The 14,642-nt window shown below is 36.7% G+C and overlaps 1 protein-coding gene across 2 annotated transcripts in view; it reads right to left on the bottom strand.

Moving 5' to 3' along the window:
- Window positions 1-13,837: 13,837 nt before the first annotated feature.
- Window positions 13,838-14,642, bottom strand: part of GCLM (glutamate-cysteine ligase modifier subunit) — a 557,909-nt gene continuing 557,104 nt past the window's right edge. For both annotated transcript variants that reach the window (XM_044081903.1, XM_044081895.1), the window contains one exon: window positions 13,838-14,268. In XM_044081903.1, the coding sequence (XP_043937838.1) occupies window positions 14,099-14,268 (170 nt within the window). In that variant the 3' untranslated portion in view covers window positions 13,838-14,098. The remainder of the gene's footprint in view (window positions 14,269-14,642) is intronic.

The following is a 14,642-nucleotide window of genomic DNA, read 5'->3' as shown; positions in this document are numbered from 1 at the left end:
CATTAGCAGACCGGAGTTCCACTGTGGCGACCCCTAACCGGGAAAAGCCGAAAGACAACAACACAACGATATTCGTATACTGTCTTTATTAACAGTGCAGATAAACAATAACAGTCTGTAGAAATGCCGGAATGTTGGTTTGTAATAACAGTGCTGCTAAATACATCCATAGTTTCTGCACATTATTCTGATTGTTCTGAATAATGTAAACTGAAACAGTCTTTATTTGACTTGTTTTTGTACTCAGTCTCGAGTATCTGTATTGTAGCTTAATCTTTTTTGTATGTCACTTCAAACTGACCGACTGACTTTTCTAACGGTCTCTGAAGTGTATTTTCAAAAATACCAAAACCCTGTAATGCTTTACACGCCTCTTTAGCCTTGGTTCTCAGGCCTTGTCTTGCATGAGCTTTATTTAACATTCCATTAAGGAACATTCTGTAGCTGGCAAGATTATATCTTTCCCTTGAGAAAAAGAACATTCTGTATTTCTGTATTTTCTGCTTATCTTTCCTTTGTAATAAACTGTTTTTCTCTGAAACTGAATACATACATGTCTGACTCCATATTTCAGGGCTTATTCTATCTAAATGTACTATAGTAAATTTAGTGAAAATTTGCATAATAACTACTTTAAAATGGAGGTCCCTAATCTACCACACAGCACAAAAGGTTGTACGCTGATGAAATAGAGAAAGGCTCTGCTGATAAGACAGGAAGAAAACAATTTACTGGAGCCTTACTAAATCCTTTATTTGCTAAAGGAATGAGCAGTTTGTTGTGATTGACAGATTTAAAAGCTTTCCTATTTCAAGGAAGAGAGCTCCAACCAATGTCCTTATATCATGGAATCATAGATCTGATTTGTAACAGAATATATGGCTATCATTGTATTATACCAGGTCTAAAACCAGATCAGTAGGTAGGTAAAATGATGCCTTGGACAGTCCCCCAGTGTTGCATCTCTGGCTGTTTAAATGAACGAATATTGGCTTGCCAATACTGAATGAATGTCACCAATCCATTGATGGTACTGAACTTCCATCTTGGCATTGCCAGTCATGCCATTTAACAGTTTGAGCTCGAGGCAGCCACCTCCTTCACCATGCCAGAGTCATGTCTAAAATTACACTGATTTTCAGGAGGCCATATCTTATGAGATGATCTGCAATTTGACCATATAGCATTTTTTCAACTATCTTTGCAGAAGGGATCATACAGTGATGGGTTTGTAATTTGAGAGAGATTTAGGGGCAAAGACTTAAGGGATCAGTACACCAAGGTTTGTTTTCACTCTTTTTTTATTTCTCCAAATCTTTTGGGTTTATAATACTATGAAGGGAATGGACCCAATTCCTAAGTCAAAGTACAATTACAGTTCATGAAATTAGTATTGTTTCAATCTTTGATGTCAGCCAAAAGTGCTGTTCGTGGCACCCACAATATGCCCAGTAATGATTCCTCCTGCAATTCACATGGAGTTACATGGATTGTTGGCATATCTAAATACTATTGTAGATTCTTTTTATATGACCCATTGCTCCTACTACTGTTGGAACTGTCTGTGTATATTTCTTCCACATTGTTCTCATTTCTGCCTGCAGTTCCTGATATTTTCTGACTTTGTGTGTCTGTACACAAGACATTGTAGTCACAGGGTGTGGTGAGTTCAATGATCAATGTTATTTTTGTCTTCTTTTCTTGACCACTATATTTGGTTTTCTAGCATCTGTCTTTTGAACTGTTGGTAATGGGTGATCCCATGTGATATAAACTTCAGCATTTTCCATGATGCTTTGTGGCTCATGTTTCCAGTGTTTTTCAGCCACTTCAGTACCATAATGTTTGCACAATCCCCAGTGCAACAGTCTTACCATATTATTATGCCTTTTAGTACACAGTCCTTCTGTTATTAGTATGCCACAACTAGCAACAAGGTGTACGACTGTTTCCAATTCAGTTGTACAAAACTTACATTTGTCTGTTTCTCCCACATGGTCAATGGACTTTGTAAACCAGTATGTATGTAGCCCACTATCTTGGGCTGCCAATATTAACCTTTTATCTCTTGGTTTGAATTTGCCTCTCCTTAACCATTCCTGTGTTCATTCCTGATTAACATGAGGTTCTTCCAGAAGTTTTCTATACTTGCAACTATATTTATGCTTTTTCCACATTTCTTGCCTTCTCATCTGGTCCTTCACCTTATATTCTTTCTTTTGTTTTTTTTGGCACATTCAGTTGCTGCCTGATTTTATCTACTTCTGGTTTAATTCCCATTCCTGCTTGATGTCAACATGTTTCTGCTAAATTTAGCAGAGAAGTCATCTTTGATTTGTTCTCCATGTTTCAAAACTTTCACTACATTTGGGTCTTGTGAGGTCAGCAGATATGAGTGGAGTCCCACAATTGCAGACCTATACATGTAATCGGTTTCAATGAGGCCCATCCCTCCTTTGGAATGGGGAATATATTATCTTGGTATACCCTGGTTTTTATACATCATTTGGTGAGCATGAAGCATCCTTCTTGTTTTTCTATGTTATCTGTCCAACATATTTTGGGGGCCAGTCAATCACACCAAAACTAAGTTAGGACTGGAAGAGCAAACTGGTTTGTAGCTTGGATTTTGTTCCTAGATGTCAACACTATTTTCAGAATTAATTTAAGCCTTCTAAAGTATTCCTTACTAAGTTTTGTTCACATTTGTTCATGTTTTATTGTTGATCCTTCATCAGTTCCCAAATATTTATACACTCTCTCTTGTTCAAGTTCTTTTAGATCACATTCTTGTCCCAAACTGATGTTTTCCTGGTGCTGCAGTTTTCCTGCTTTACAGGTTGCTTTTGCACACTTATCAAGACCAAATGACATTGTTATATCATCTGAAAAAGTTTTAACAACCTGCAGCTGTGCTTTCAGTTCCTCATCTGATGAGCTATACAATTTCAAATCATCGACATAGAGAAGATGAGAAGTCTTTACACTCGGTGGCTAAGATGCCGAGGTGATAGCAGCACTCTTCTGATGCTCTGCCTGTAAAAACCGTTTCTGACAGGATTTTTATGCTCTAACTTAAAAAAAACGTTTTATTTTTTTCTAACAAGTTATATTTCTTGATATTGTGGATTATCTACAAAGAAGAAATCAGAGTTTTCAGAGACTTTTATCAAGAAAGTTCCTGTCAGAAGTTCTACAGCTTAGTACAACTGAATATAACTATGAGTCATACAATAGCCTCTCCTCAAGACAGTTCCATGAAAAAAGAACTTCATACAATAATTTTCAGCATACAGGACCTCTCTGTGAAAATGGATAACTTAGAAAAAAATCATGGAGAACATGAAAAAGGAAAGTAAGAAACAAACAGAAGACTTGAAAGAAATTATTACTAAATATTCTGAACAAATAGCAGCCATAGAAGAAACTGTAAATGACATTGACGGGAGACCGATGTAAAATGACAGATAGAATTCCTTCTAAAACAAAACAACCATTTACAAGAGAAAGTAAAAGATCTGGAGTCCAGATCAAGAAGGAACAACTTTAGAATATATGAGAGTACCCGAAAAAATGGAAGGAGGTAATATGGTCCTGTTTTTAAATGAATGGTTGCCCAAAATATTAAACCTTCTTGAGTTCTTCTCATTCGGGATTGATAGGGCTCACAGGTCTCTATCCAATACATCTCCCTCCAAGAATCCAGCTACAGTGAGATCTATAATAGTAAAGTTTTTATCTACACAAGACAAAAACTTAGTACTGAGAACTGCTTGGTCTGGAAATCCAATACAACTCAATGGGAAAATATATGGTTTGTTAATGACTATACTTCCACTACAATAACAAAAAGAAAAGAATGTGTCCTGCTCATCAAAAGTTTGAAAAAGGCTGATATAAAAGCTCAGATCTTATTCCCTGCAAGAAAAAAGATTACCCTCTCCGATGGTTAAAAAATATTCAACAACCTCAAAGAAGCAACAGATTTTGTTAAAAAAAACTGTTGGACAAAATAGAATATATGGATATTTCACTTCCAAGTGTGAAAAGACAAGCTATCAATGGTAAACTATTTACAAATGACAAAACCAATAAAAAACTAAAAGGGAAATAAATCTACTAATTTTCACTTTTAATATTATTCATCTATCAGAACTTATCTAAATGTTATAAAAACAAATGAACAAACCCAAAGGTAAAGGTAAAAATCTTCTTATATGTGTGTGTGTGTGTATATGTGTGTATATATATATATATTCTTCTTCTCTCACTGGTAATTATAAAAATAGAAATTTATATGAACAGGCTGTTTAATCTGCATATAGTTGCTTATTACTTGATTACAAGGCTATATAGACGCTAAGTGCTGTTGTTATATTGACATTTTTCTATATATATCCATTGTGCCTTATGTAGATTAAAACCTATAAAGAAATAAAGTATATAATACCCTGGAGGTATAATATTCACCTAGTAAAATTACTGTTGGGAGGTGAAAGTAATAACCTATGCCTCCTATTGAATGGTGATATACACTGTGGGTTACATAAAAAGGGGGGCAGTAAAAATGCAGTTTTCAAAGTGCAGACAGATTTGTCTTTATTATACTATAATGAAATTAAGGGTAGACTGTAGAGAAATTTATGTTTTATACTTACAACTGATTCAATATGTTTAAAACCATAGTGCCTTTGTAGTGTATTTATCAATAGAGTGGGCACTGTTAGACTAGCTGTGGCAGGTGCTAGTAATATAATAGGTTCTTTTTTACCATCTGCACGGTGGTTGTACATGTTCAGTTCCCATTTTTCTTATTCAGATCCAAAAATCATGCTAATACTACCCGAGACATTTTTTACCACCAAAATGTTCAAAAGCTTTACTTGCACACAGCGGCTCTCCTGTTGATTTACAGCATGAATGAAAGAAGGGTGTGACCTTTGAACTTTCATCACTGTGTGACGTTATGCGACAGAAAGGATGCCAGATTTCAGTAGCTGGGCTTCACAATGGACTGTATGAGCTTTTTTAAGCTCCAGAAATACAAATCCATTCAAATTAAGCAGGAAAATGTACTGGAAATGTTTTTATTTGCAAGGTTATTCAGTAAAGCATTTTGAATATGAAAATAACATGTTTAATTAACCTAATAGGTACAGATAGTTGTATATATAATGCCTCTAATGTCTAGAACTGCTAGTGTAAACTGAAGCTGCTTAATAGAAGTAAAATGAAATAATGCTGTGCTTTCGGTATATAAATTCACACTATGATGGGTAAAAAGGAAAAAGAAAAGGATACAATGGCACCTTTGTCTTTAGAAGTATATATATGTGATACTTTATCCAGCTGTATCCTAACTTTATGGTTATGTGCAAATCTACTGATTCAAACCACAAAAGTTAAACATATGTATGTTCCTGAAAATTTATGATTTATATTGATATTTAGGATTGAAAAGTATTAATGAATTATCATATTTGATGTATGGAGTCTGGTGAAAGGATATAAAGAATTTTAGAATGCTTCGAAATTATACTAAAAAGCAAATTAATGAAGACAAAAACTATACTATGACAACTTTCACAATAATGGTGAACACAACCCAAAAAATTATGGACAGCTTTTAAATAATTCTTATATTCCTGCCATTATTTCACTCAAAACCACAATACAGTTTGACTCTTATTTCATAATTAGTATAGCATATCTAACCAAAGATATCCCAACATCTAATCCTAACCCTACCTATCAGCAACATCCACTTTCAACTTCAATCCTGTGCCTACAGTCTATATAAAGCTACTCTTAAACTCAAACCATGCTGTACTTCAGCTGATGACCTTCCAAGCAAGTACCTTAAAATAGCAGCTGATAGCATTGCCTACCCTATCTCTATCCTTCCCTCTCTCTGGAAAAAGTCAGACATTATCCCTTTGCACAAAGGAAGAAATTCAACAGACATTACTAACTTAAGGCATATAGCAAGCCTATCCCCCTCTCCAAAATACTTGAAACATATTCAAAAACAATTGCTAAACTATCTCCTGCATGAAGAACTATCTCCCCACAAAATAGCTTCCATCCTTCCCATAGTACTAACACTGGACTTGTAACCTATACAGATACTATCAAGATAACAGCAACCTAGTTTTGTCCTTATTTCTAGACTTGTCTAAAACCTTTCACAATATTTGTCACAGCAAACTTCTACTTCAGATGCCCTCTTTAGGTCTCTCTCAGCCCACCCTTCTATGCTTCAAAAGTTTCCTATCCAACAGGTATCAGTTAGTAAAATGACACCGGACCTTCTCTCCATACCTCCCTATCTGAGAGTTTGATTGGGGCATTAGCAAGTAAGAGAGATGAGGGACCAGTGAACATTTTATGAATGCCCTCATCATACAATCTAACTCCATGTAAGAGGAACTCTTAAAGGGACCTGATCAAAGATTGAGATGGGAGCTGAGAAGGGAATCTTGCAAATTCCCTTCCAGAAGAGGTAGCTTGAATTGTTCACCTAGGTCAGTTGTCCTCAATAACAGTTGGCTCCAAGAGGTGAAGCTGATATTAGAGATTACAGAACTGAAGAACCACTTGACACCGATAAAACAACTTTCAAGAATGTGGCAATAGAAGACACCACTAGTGTTCTCTTTTTGGGCTGCTGATCCATGTCCTTGGCTTTGGAATTTTCTTACTTATTCTTTACTGTGATTCTCTCAATTTTTATGCCTTGGAATCTGGAGCAGGAAGCCTTTAATCACTAATTTATTTTTCCTGTCTGACAAAGCACATTGAACAATTGCCTTGCAGATGGAGCAGACAGCTGTAAGGTGTTCCACACCCATTCATGTGAATCCTACATTGTGATTTTGTGCCCACAATGAAAGCACTTCTTAATTTTTTTTTTTTCTTTTCCTTGTTACCATCCATAGTTAAGCAATGAGCTATTAAACTAGACAAAAACAACAAGGCAAGAACAATAGGAAATGCATCTCTTTATATATTTACAACTACTCAGACTCTTTACTGGGATTTCTGTTATAGTCAAGTTTGATGATGTCCCTACAGTGATTATCATGTGTCTACCTTAAATCATGTTCTGCTGGTGCTTGAATTACAAAACACTTAAAAATGTCTTTTTATGGTGCAGCACTCATCAAAGCAGATGCACTAATGAAGTCGGCCTCTTTTTTCAGTTCCACCTTTACAGTGCTTTGCTTTTATTCCTGAGTCCCACTTTATTACATTATCAACAATCTTCTACTGTGTGACTGGGTACCGCAAAAACAGAGTCTCATAAGTGTGCAGATTTCGGAGTGGGATCCTCCTTACATATGTTCATTGCATATACAGTCTTGAAAATTTCTCAATGACCAGTTCAATATCCACTTGCGTACAAGATTGGCTTTTGCATAGTTGCTGAAGTTTAAATGTGCCACAATACTCAACATCCATCTAGATTGTCATTACAATGCAATGAATCATTTACTAATGACCCATGCAGTGAAGGTGTTGCTAGCAATGGCTCACAGCTTGTAAAAAGGCTGTATATTGGGGGTTCACGCGTGGACAGCTTGGTTAGAACTTACAGTTACATCTCTTCCATTCAATGATATGGTTGTCACACTTTCAAGATTGTAACTATAATCCATAAAGTACAGTACTTGGGCTGCACTGTAACATGTGGAATGATCAAATAGTAGTCATCAGTTAAATGTTCTATGTTCTCAGTAGCAGTTACAACTCTTCTGCATACACATTGTAGATGCTATCAAGATGTATTTACTGTTATGGAAGTCTGACTTATTACCCTTACAGCTGTAATGTATATATGTATGAAAATTAAACTGCAGCAAAGGTAACATTAGCCTACTATTTTCTAATTCAATGGTGCTTAATGTGTAATGTGGAACACAATGTATCTCAGTGTTTCTATTCCCACCATTGAAACCTGTTGACAACCGCTCTGAATTATCTGACATGGCTGAACTAACTTCCACTGTCATCACCTCTACTGGTATCAGAATAATTACAGCACATTACCAGCAGAGAAGTTGCTACTGACAAAGACTCATAGCTTGTAAAAAGGCTGCGGACTAAGGGTTCACTCAGTGACAGCACTGTTGTGCCAACATCACTGCAAGTGAGCAGTCTTCTGAGTCATATATTGATTGGTGCCTGTATTTCACATTTGGACAGACTCAACATACCACAAGGATATATTACATAATCCTTTATAGTTCCTGAGGTGTAACATAGTATTACTGACATTTTTGTGCATTCATTAATGCATTACTCAATGTGATTACATATTGCCTTGTTTTGCGATTCTCCCAGGTGATAGTTTGAACCAGTTATATCTTTAACCTGACTGTTCTGTTTTTGTTTTGTGATAAGCAGCAGTGGTGCAAAGCTGTGTAACAGGACATTAATTGTTCCTTGCTCATGGAGGAAAGAGGGAGGGATAAGTATGCAAAGTACATCAGTTTCAAAAATAATGACTACCACGTGATGCAGGTGTGCTGGACAGGTCCTTTAAGGAGGTTTTGCATTCCTCCATCACACTGTAGTACTGGTAAAGAGCTATTATGTGTGTGTACACAACTTATGAATATATCAAGAGTGCTTTGTGGGCTGCTTCATGTTTCACACCCTGTGTTGACATGCTGCATTTTTACTTTCTATGTGCTTTTTGACCTTGTGTATGCTGACCATTATGCCTCTCTCATATGTACTGCTGACAATTTACTTCTCTTGTGGGTTTCCTTACTATGGGGTCATGGCTGTCTACAAGGCCACAACTTAGGCAACCACCGGGGTAATCTGACCACCCCCCCAGCATCCCAGTAATGAAGGTGTGTGTTTATTGCTGTAGACCCTACCTTTGATGGAAGGATGTGAGAGCCACAACACTGAGGAAGCCTATATACCATCGCTATATGCAAGCATGTTTCTGTACATCTGCCCATGAAGCCCATCTCCAAGCAGCAGCCAACTGATAACATGGCCCAAGCTCACAACAGCATCCAGTATCAATTCTGTGAGAGGGCATGCCAATTAATGGCCTTCTGACTCCCTGCACCCACTATAACCATACCTATTCTTTCACTACCATTCTTAACATATGCCCTATCTTCTAACAGAATAGAGGTTAGCTTTATCCCATGTAACCATTAGAGCTTGTGAAATGTTATGGTTGTGAATGACATACACTTTGGTGCATATCAGGTTTGCTTGACAAAAGACAGCCGGTGTAAGTGAAGCATTACTTCATATTACTGATCACTGCAGCATCAAAGGACAAACTATAAACACTCCTTGCCACTTTTGTGCACTGCTATTCACGTTCTTAAGTACACCTGCATTTTCTCATGTAGCTTTCTGCTGCCTGACTATTGTGTGTTAAGCAACAGCTGAAATTACATGCTACAGTGGGTTGTCCAGGTGGCAACTGCTCCTCAAAGCAGCAACAATGCAAACATACCACTGTATTTTGCAGATGATCATCTTTTTGTTGCATTTCAGGAAAACAGACAATACTATTTCTGTGAATAGAGGTATTCAGTTGTGACCTACTGAAATTAGAGGTGGACTAGCATCCACCCCATGGTCAGCTCCTGTCATTTCACCAGTTAGCCTAGTCAAGTCACCACAGCTGCTGTGGACAGGTCTTCTACCAATGAGTATATATCAAGTGAATTTACATTGGCCAAAAGTGATTTTGAGCTAGGGTAGGAAAAATTCAACTATGTCCCTTTATGTCATTTATATCCTGAAATGGATTACCACCACTGTAGCATATGCCTCTCCATGTTCAGCATCACATGTAACCCAATAACCACTAAAGCATTTCACAAGGAGCAGATTTCTTGGCATATCATTCCAGTAATCTGTTAAGCAACTGCAGAGATTCTGGTGCATGACTTACGCTAAAGTTCTTTAGTGATATATCAACTCTGTCACAGAGTTATTACTGGTAATTACCCACTGCATGGGCTGTAGAATGAGGTGTAGTTGAAATAACCAGCTCTATGCAGGCACACATATTACTGGAAATGTTGCAAAGACTAGAGCAATCCGGCTGTCTGTGCAGTGCAGTGCATACAGCGTTAAGAATGTTTGAATTTGTGAGTACTGCTTTCATTACTGCATGTAGCTAAGACACACATCAATGGGAAATAACTTATGCTAAAAACACCTTGAAGCGATAAAGGCCAGTGTTTACTAATCTATTTATTAATTAATACAAAATTCTGTTTTCAACAATAAACAGAGTGTAGATGAATACATAGACAACAATACTGACTCAGTTTAGACATTTTTTGGGTGGACTAATGATGACCACAAATGGAGGGGGGGGGGTCAGTCCTGGTCATTCAACCAAATCTGGGATGCCACCCTGAACTCTACTTAGAAAGTGTGATGTAAGTGAATGTAGTCCATATAGGTACCAATAATGGGATGAAGTTCATTTATTCACCTTTTCTTACACTGCTTACATGACCCCTTTCCTCTATTACAGCAATGAAATAAAGTCCTCAAGGATGGAAAATGGTGAAGTGCACACATTGGCATCTAGCTGAGGACGGCACACTCATGCAATGGAAATTGGTGAAGTGCACACATTGGCATCTAGCTGAGGATGGCACACTCATGTAAAAGATTGCCCCAAACAATTCAGTGCTATGCTGGCAACACCATCACTGCTGGAAGGTGGCCACCACTACTACGAGGTGTGTGATCCAGCTAAATGTAGGTAAATACTCTGCAGTGTGAGTGGAGATGAGTGAGGTTAAAAACTGGTGTATATGTCATGTTACTGCTATCATGTTCTGAGAAAATGTACACACCATTTCTGCAGTGGTGGCAGTTCTTGCTGTATCATGCCGATATATTCGCTCATTTAGAGTTATGTTTTGATAAAAAGAATTTTGAAAAAAAATATTCCGGTCTCCATTTCTATGATAGCTGCTGCATCATCCCTGGATTGCTAACAAATCACATCAGAAATACAGGCAGCAAACAAGGACATGTCCAGTCAAGTTTACTCTACTTTTTACTCTTATTTCAGACCTCTCCTGAACTTTATACCATTCCTCACTATCCAGTTTCTTTGTGGTTATGCCATGCATCCTTGACATTCACCACTACTTACACCGAAATGCATTTTCAGTTGCAACAGTATTCCCAGCAACAATCAACTCTTTTGGTAAGACACTTCAACATAACATTTCTAAGTGTCTAACAGCCTTTTAACTTCACTATATATAAATTTCTGCATAAATTTTAATAGCAAATACTTCTCCTTATATAATTACCAATGTGAATATGAGCTGCCTACACATTTAAACTCATTTCATTCTCCTTTACCATTTTCTCTTGTGTACCATATGGCACTCTTCCATTTAACTTCAAACAGCTAATAATATTGTTCCCCTTCTACTTTAGTTAGCCTTTATCCTACTGATCTTCCTGAGAGTTTTCTTTAGGTATGGCCATAGCACTGCAGGTGGTTTCTCACAAATGACCAGTATTCTGCCAAATTATATTCAACTCTATCAATTCTCTGTTCATATTTCAGCACTATGCTATGCCTTCTATTGCCTTGATATTATTTCAATCTAATTTTGAAACTATTCTAGTGAAGATACAGTGACAGTAAATGGAGTAGTGCATGACTATCCCGAACAGTTCAGAGCCCATACTGCAAGATAACCAGACATTCCCAGGCAAACTGAGTGATATAATTGCTCCATGTCCCAGTCTAATCTAAGACTTTCTCCCAGTATTCTATGTCTGGTACATCTCTGTAGGAGATGTATAGGGCACATATTCATTAGGTGTCCAAATCTCCATAACAAACTAATTTTAGCCGTGAGTAGTGATTCTACTCCAAGATCCTCCATGACTGAGAATGTCCTTATTGTATTATGAACAATTTAAGCAGCAGCACTGTGAAGGAACCTCATCTACACTATGTAAATCTGCAGTCACATTCCTTCAACCACTGCTCAAAGCTAATGACCATAGGTGAGGATGGGGATATAGACTGATCAGTAAACTGAGACAATCATCTATACTATGGCTTAGCTCTCACTTTATCACTACAGTTGAGTACAACGCATGCAGTACTGCTTATGTTGGACAGTGGTCAATCTTCTGATCCCTCTACACACACGTCACAAATAAGATCCCAAGACACTTAACCTTCCAACTCCTCTCACCTGGGAAGCTTGTTCACCTTTCACATAAACAGAACACTACACTTTTTTTGGGAAGGAACCACAGTACCAATTTGCAGATGGTGATTTTCATCTCAACCACTTCATATTCGACAGCAAGCTGCTACAGTAAATGCTGGAGATAACAGTCAAATGATGCCCAGATGACATCATCTGCAAACTGCAGCAATGTAGCCCTCACATCCCTAAACTGGATACTTCTCAAACCTCACTTGCAACTACATGTTTTGCCCATGAAAATAAAGAAAATGGGGCTGCTTACTGAGAACATATCTGACTTTATACCAAAAATATGGACACAACTCTCACTATACAAATTCAATGAGTAAATCATGCACAGCAGGGCCAAACCCCAGGACTCATTTGTAACATCTTCTTCAAGATACTCATACATAAATGGTTACATGCCTTTTCTAGATCCACAAAACACATTGAAAACTATACTGCAAAAACTCTTGTGATCTCTCAAACATCCACAAAAGGATAGACTTGATCCACTGTTCCATAGCCAAGATGGAATATATGATACTTATCCTGAAGAGGTTCATCTACTGCAAAGTCTTCTTCCATTAGCTTTTCTAGGGAGGCTAAGACACAATCCCTCTATAACACGAATATTCCATACACCCCTCCTGATCTTTTTTGAAAATTAGGACTGCCATCAATGTTTTCCAATACAGAAATACTTTTATCTTCCATAGGAAATTAAAAAGACATGTTGACCACAGCAACCCCAAAATAACCATCACTTTCAACATTCAGATGTTGGTAGCATGATGTAAAGGTTGTCAATCTTTCTCAATGTAAATTAGTTACACTAAAATTTGTCTTATTTTATACCGAAATTTTGTGCAAGTTTCTCCAAAGTAAGACATTCTGTGGTTATACTGTAAAGCATCTCCAACAGTTTAAGTCTTAGTGGCCACTGCAAAATTAAATAGGAGTTCATTTGTGAAACACTGATGGATCAAATGGTAGGACAACAGGTACAGATGCCTACTATTCTCTTCATTTACTGACCTCACTGCAAGGGCATTTTGGTACAGTTAAAGTTAGTACAAATAAAGCTGTATCTATAGCATGGCACTGTCTGTCTCTGGATTTCATGCAGTTATTTTTTTTCTTTAAATCTTATCTATACAGTTGTCAGTATTTCTTGGATCCATTACCCTACAGGCTTTTTTTTTTTTGGATTTTGATTCCATTGTACTTTTCCTGCTCTTCTGCCCTGATCTGCCAAAGATGTAAACATGAACCTTAAAATATCATACTCTTCCTTGCAGAGGTTCAAATATAAACCAAGAATAAACTAAGGATGAATAAGTGTGCTATGAATTTTTCATAGAAGTTCACATCTTGCTGACCTGAATGGCAAATTCTACACCTAAGGTAAAGGTGATGCACATTTATCTGTATGACTAGATAAATATTTTTTCAACTAAGTCACACAAAAGTGCAAATAAATGGATTTTTTTCTATAGATGTTTATATTCAATAACCTACAAAAGATCCAAAAAATAAAACTGCTACAAAATTTAAGTTGTTAAACATGTAACATCAAGTTTAAATTAAAAGTCATCAAATCACTGTTTAATTAGAAAAGAGTGGGTTTAATAGAATACAACATAACATATACATTAATGAATGCTCAGATATGAAATATACAGCATGAATTACAAATTCTTAAAGAATTACTTTTCTTTTGTAAACATATTGGCCCCTCTAGCATAAATCAAAGATGAAATGTCTTTTGGTCTTCATTATATTCTTGATTTTTTTTTCATCCACTACACATACAGATGAATTTAATGTACAGTACATTACTATAAATAAAACTATTTCTCTTTTCCTTAAAGTACACTCTTTTTAGCTTGTAAAATATATCCTTTTGATTTTATGATTCCTCTGCTTTTAACAATCGTAGAATATCGGAGGATCCATTTAAGTTTCCACTCATTTGCTCGAACATTTGGGATGCTTTCCTTTATAGCTTCCTGGAAATCTGTTGCAGACAGCATCTCTAAATGCAGGGGGAAAGAAAAACAAGCATTCTACTTCAAAATTCAAGCAAGATCTAAGGTGAAACACAGTACAAAAACACACAAAACAATGCTCCTTAATATCAATAAAGATTTCACAACAGAACAGTGTCCTTGTTAAAATACCTACAAGAATGGGAGAAGAAATTCACTCCTGCAAAAATACTTCTAATATCTGACTATGCTGTTCTTTTCATGTCAAATAAACCAACTTATTGCACCTTACACATGGTTGTTTCCTGGCATCTTGTATTTTTTATTAATTACCTGAAGTACTCACAATCAAAAGGAATCCAGCTTAATTAATGCCAAACCCAGACAGATGCTACTTTGGCATACCATGATGAAATCAAAA

This window comes from Protopterus annectens, chromosome 1.part1 (assembly GCF_019279795.1).
Source record: "Protopterus annectens isolate FY-2018-M chromosome 1.part1, PAN1.0, whole genome shotgun sequence".
NCBI classification, from domain to species: Eukaryota; Metazoa; Chordata; order Ceratodontiformes; family Protopteridae; genus Protopterus; species Protopterus annectens.
The sequence above is the reverse complement of the archived record's forward strand: the minus strand, read 5'-3'. Positions and strand labels throughout refer to the sequence as shown.